The 5,865-nt window shown below is 35.3% G+C and overlaps 1 protein-coding gene across 1 annotated transcript; it reads left to right on the top strand.

The window, feature by feature from the left end:
* Window positions 1–1,295: 1,295 nt before the first annotated feature.
* On the top strand, window positions 1,296–5,488 carry LOC140833809 (pyruvate dehydrogenase E1 component subunit alpha, mitochondrial-like). Its single transcript, XM_073198235.1, has 8 exons — window positions 1,296–2,096; window positions 2,611–2,690; window positions 3,333–3,410; window positions 4,202–4,297; window positions 4,378–4,449; window positions 4,651–4,704; window positions 4,802–4,867; window positions 5,035–5,488. The coding sequence occupies exons 1-8, from the start codon at window positions 1,415–1,417 to the stop codon at window positions 5,077–5,079; spliced, it is 1,173 nt and encodes a 390-aa protein (XP_073054336.1). The 5' UTR covers window positions 1,296–1,414; the 3' UTR covers window positions 5,080–5,488.
* Window positions 5,489–5,865: the final 377 nt, after the last annotated feature.

Below are 5,865 nucleotides of genomic sequence, written 5' to 3'. Positions count from 1 at the left end.
TATCGGTGTGGATAGAATTTGAGATTTTTCTATTACTGGTGATCGATATTATATCGGTGTGGATAGAATGAGAGTTCCTTCTATTACTGGTGATCGATACCATATCGGTGTGGATAGAATCAGACATTTTTCTATTTCTGGTGATCGATACCCTATCGATGTGGATAGAATTGGTATTTCTTCTATTACTGTTGATCGATATAGAAGGCCAACTTCTGGAAACCGGGATCCCTAGACTAGGATTGAGTCTAGTCTAAATTGTGTAGCTACAAGTATTTTCGACAGTTTGATATTAGTTATATTCAGCTTTTGATATATATTGCTGTTATCTGTCCATGCTTTTATGTTGATCATATGATTGCATGTTTCGTTGATTTATACTGGGATTTATTCTCACCGGAGTTATCCGGCTATTGTCTTGTTTGTATGTGTGCATGGCAACAGGTTGGATAGGATCAGGGTCAAGAAGAGAACGAGGCTGGACTAGATAGCGTGGAGATCCGGGCTTCGAAGCAACTTTGGATTCAGCACTGATATGTAGTTGAACCTAGTTGAATTCTTGTAGATAACACAGGATTGTATGTTTATGTTTAATATGTAATTTGAAGTAAATTACATTACGTTTCCGCTTTACATTTAAAAAAAAAATTTAGACCCTATTTATACTAATTGATTAATTAGTTATAATCATGATTTAGAGCATGATTAGAGTCCGGGTCCCCACACCCCGTTTTAGAGAAAAGCGGAAAAAAACGGTTTAAACTTAGTTTGATCGAATTAAGCATAATTAAGACGTTTAATTAAGTGTGTTTAAGCACAATTAATCACATATATATATATATTTAATTTTTTTTTATTTTGAAAGTATGTCTTTTTATTTAAGATAATAAATTAGGTTCATAATTTAGATGTTAATTTTTTTAATTTTAATTATGATTCAGTAGGTCTGATAATGATTTGAAAAATATTTAACATTTTTAATGTGGTCTAGTTGCAAACAAATAAAGATAGTAATTTTGAGATTTTTATGCTTTTATAAATATGAGAGTGAATATATCAGATTTAAATTTATCATATTAATGTATTATTTTATCTATTTATTAGTTTGAGATAATTACAATCATATTAAAGATAAAAAAAACGTTTTTTCATACTTAAACTTATGCTAATCTGGCTTAAACTTTAAAATTTGGAGCTCGACGTGGTCGATGCTTCGAAATGGTTCACTGTCTTTTAGAACCTTGGTCAAGGCTACCCCTTCATTTTATTTTACAAATAAAGTTGGTAAGATAGCATTCTATTGGTTTATTTGTAGAGAGCAGTATATCGGTGACTTTTGTTTCTCACCAAAACTCCCAGGTGATAGACCCTCAGCCGTCGATCAACCACCCGACGTTCTAATCAACGGCCCACAATGTCTCAGCTAACTCACAAAGCTCCCACCCTCCTCAAACCACTCTCCGCCGCCCTCTCCGCCACGCGCCACCTTGCCTCCGCCTCCACCACCCCGATCACCGTTGAAACATCCGTCCCTTTCACCGGCCACAAGATCGATCCCCCATCACGTTCCGTAGAGACGACCCCACAAGAATTGCTGACCTTCTTCCGCGACATGGCCTTGATGCGCCGTATGGAAATCGCCGCAGATTCACTCTACAAAGCCAAATTAATCCGCGGATTCTGCCATCTCTACGACGGACAGGAAGCCGTAGCCGTTGGAATGGAGGCTGCTATCACCAGGAAGGATTGCATAATCACTGCGTATAGAGATCACTGCCTTTTCCTCTCCCGTGGGGGGACGCTTCTGGAGTCGTTTGCGGAGCTTATGGGGAGAAAAGATGGGTGTTCGAAGGGGAAAGGGGGTTCGATGCATTTTTATAAGAAGTCTGGAGGGTTTTACGGAGGGCATGGGATTGTTGGGGCGCAGGTTCCGTTAGGTTGCGGGTTGGCTTTTGCGCAGAAGTATAATAAGGATGAGACTGTGACATTTGCGATGTATGGTGATGGAGCTGCGAATCAGGGGCAGTTGTTTGAGGCCTTGAATATGGCTGCTCTGTGGGATCTGCCTGCAATTCTGGTTTGCGAGAATAATCATTGTAAGATTGTTCAAAGATTGGAGCTTTTGCATTCATTTTATTTTATTTTGTATGAATGTACATTTAGAAGGTTTGTTGAGTTATTGAGTTTTACTTGAATGTTCCATTTGATTCGTTACATTGTCTGAGAGAGTAGTTTAGGAGCTGCGAATATTCTTGTGATGAAGTTATAGGGGGTGCTGTTTCTTAATGAAATTATTTAGATTATAATTGTATGAAAGCTTAGGATTAGCCTGAGTTGATTTACTAGGCCTTGTTGTAATGATCAAAAGTTGTAGGATTCGGATAATTTCACTTTCTTGTCACCACTCTCAATTCGTACTACTGGGAAAAATGTAAGAGTTTATACTTTATGACTGAGGATTGGTGCTTCACGACTGAACTTGAGTGCCAGGCTATGATTGATAAATGTGATGTTTGTTTTTTTTGTTTGGATGTTAGGAGTGATTTATCTGAATTATAAGCCTTTGTTGGTTCGTGGACATTTGATTATTTTAGATGTATCTACATGCAGATGGAATGGGCACGGCAGAATGGAGGGCCGCAAAGAGTCCTGCATATTACAAGAGAGGGGATTATGTTCCCGGGTTGAAGGTGGATCATTTGTAACATTATCTTGAAAAATTATTGTCTCAAACTACTTTTACATGCTAGATACCTGACTTGGTTCCTATAAGTTCTGTTATTGAAACTCAGTGCACATGGAATTTAAATGATATCTTGCAACTGTAGATTACTTTTTAGTAAAATATTTTTAGTTACAAACTGCACGATCAATGATGTATCGTTCCATCAGATAGATTTAGGCCTTTTGAAGTAACCAGATTTTGTTTAGACTTATAAATTAAGAACTCGGTAAATGAATGTAAAAAAGGTGTATTACATCTATCAAAGTCAACTATTTAATTTCGCTTTTTCCTTTTATCTCTGATTTTTCAACTATATTGGTGTATGCATTTTTTGTTCATCACAGGACTTGTTGAGGTAAGAATCACAATAGTTCATACATTTTGTGGGTCCTGAGTTGACTCCTGAAGTTGAACAAATAGACCACAGAACAAATATACTTTAATTTTGTAGATGAGTGATGAAAATGTTCTTGCAGTTAGTTGATAAGTAAATTTACTTCCTTATTTTGAATTCTTGATAATGTAGGTAACATGGAATCTTTGTCTTGTTACTTAGTTTTCTCTTCTCTTTTCAAATGATTTATTAGCTGTTTATGTCTCACAACAGGTGGATGGTATGGATGTTCTTGCGGTCAAACAGGCATGCAAGTTTGCTAAGGAGCATGTCTTGAAGAATGGACCAATTGTGAGTGATATCATTTTTCTACTGATGCATAATTTTTTCCAAGTTAGGTCTACCTCATTGTTATGATATATAAATTGATTAATAAATTGGCTCAAGTTTCTGGAAGAGTAATTTACATGTATTAGTGGCTGATAAATATTCTGAAACCAAATTCTTGTTGCTTGTTTTTGGGGCAAATGGTAGAATCAAAGTGGATAACATTAGTTTGAAGTTTCTTGTTAACTCATTGTTTTTATTTCTTGTTTCTTTTACTGTTTACTGAAAATTTAAATGGAAATGTGATGGTATATTCCCGTATGACACATAGAGGCAAGAGAATGCTTATTTCATATTTAAAGTCGACAACCTTTAGTGTCATAATTTTGTCTAAAATCTGCAGTGTACCAACCCTTGTTTTGTATATTGAACCATTTTGTTCGTCGTATGTTTTACAATAAAAAGCGGTAGGCGGACGATCAACCTTAGGCTCTAGGCGGTTTTCTTTTTTACTTAAATATCTTATTTTTCTTGTTCTTCTACATATTTCTCCAATAATTCATCTATATCAAATTCAAACTCAAACTCAATGGCTTATTATTCATCTTTATTCGATACAAATTGATTGAAAATTATGCTGGACAATCTTTTTTTAAAAATAAAAAATATATATATATTAAATTAGACGGCCGCCTAGACGGTCTTAGACGGCGCCTTTTAGATCACTGATGTTTTCTTTGTGGGACAACTATATCCCTTTCATGTCTAAACAATAACTCCGTTTTGGCTTTTTAACTAATGCTGATTCTTTACAGATCCTTGAAATGGACACTTATAGGTATCATGGGCATTCTATGTCTGATCCTGGGAGCACTTATCGTACCCGTGACGAGATTTCTGGAGTTAGACAGGTTGAGATGTTGTGATCATTTCTTCTTTTGATTAACCAAGTACATCTATTTCAATTGTTTTTTATTTTCCCTTTTGCCAGGAGCGTGATCCTATTGAAAGAATCAGAAAGCTTATACTATCTCATGATATAGCCACTGAAAAAGAACTTAAGGTAATATAGCTATATATCTTTAACCTTAGATGCATGGGAGTGCATTGGGGGGTGGAGGGATTCGGCACTCCTTTTAGTTCTTTTCTTGAACATGTTTGATGGACTTGTGAATTTTGCTTTGTTCAACAAAAATTAGTGGTTAAATGTTCTCCATGCAGTTAAATTTATTGATTAGATTATGTACTCTCTCTTTTACCTTAGGACACTGAGAAAGAGGTTAGAAAAGAGGTTGACGATGCCATTGCTTTAGCTAAGGTGAGAAATGTGCTGCTATTATTATTCGCTTTAAATTAATTTGCATAATTTTAAAATTTTGTTTTACCTTGCAATTTATTTTTATTTGGTTTTGCAGGAGAGTCCTTTACCCGATTCTTCGGAGCTCTTTACTAATATTTATGTGAAAGGTCTGGGAGCTGAGGTAACATTTTCCAATCAAATGCAGTTAGTTTAAGCTTTTCTGTTGATGCAATAGACAAAACTATTCATGCAAAAGTTGTCCCTAAGCGAACAGTTACTCGTATTGTTTCTAACTATCGAGCTTGTATGGCTATTAAATTGAGTTTACTTCAATGTCCCTTGTTACAGTCATTTGGAGCGGATCGAAAAGAACTGAGAGTCGTGCTTCCATGAGGCAAAGCCCCTGAGTAATTTCCTTGGTATCGAACTGCCTGCATTCAACTAACCAGCAATAAAACAAGCAGAACCTCGAGACAATTGAAATTGATGTTAAAAAATCTTCCTCAATTCAAAAAGCTTCCTCAATCTTTATTTTGTTCTTCTGGTTCCTATTCAAAAATTCTTGTTGCATTAATGTGGTGGTCATCACTCGCAGAACCACATGGTAAGCCTTGTTTTTGGACATACTGGTTTTGGTTATACATATATATATATATATATATATATATATATATATATATATTGTGGATGTGTGTATCAACATGTACAGCACTCACTCTTCTGGGTTGAGCTCTTAGCAGTTTCGGTGTTTTTTTGGAACATCACATTTTTATATTGATGATTGGATAAATGGTTTTTGATATTATATGGTCAATCAAAGCTATTTATTTCTCGATTCAATAAAAGCTCAATGAGATGAATAATATACCAAAATAACAAGAGATATGGAAAAATATGTTTGATTATCCCTATTCATAATCCTAAATGAAATGGGATGGCGTAGAGGATCCATATGTAAAAATGATATCTATTTAAACACGCTCGAACGACCCTTGAGAATGTATATAATTTTATTCCGGCTTGGTCCGATACGGAATGAACTATAATTATGTAATCAGATAGATCATCAGATTTTAAGTTCATAACCTTAGCCCATTACCGTTTTGGTCAGAATGGTTCTACTGATTCTTTGACTTCAGTTAGTAAAAGGGATATTGAACTAAGAAATAGACCAATATG

Source organism: Primulina eburnea, chromosome 6, assembly GCF_022965805.1.
Source record: "Primulina eburnea isolate SZY01 chromosome 6, ASM2296580v1, whole genome shotgun sequence".
NCBI lineage: Eukaryota > Viridiplantae > Streptophyta > Magnoliopsida > Lamiales > Gesneriaceae > Primulina > Primulina eburnea.
Note: the sequence above shows the minus strand (reverse complement) of the source record. Positions and strands in the feature narration are given on the sequence as shown.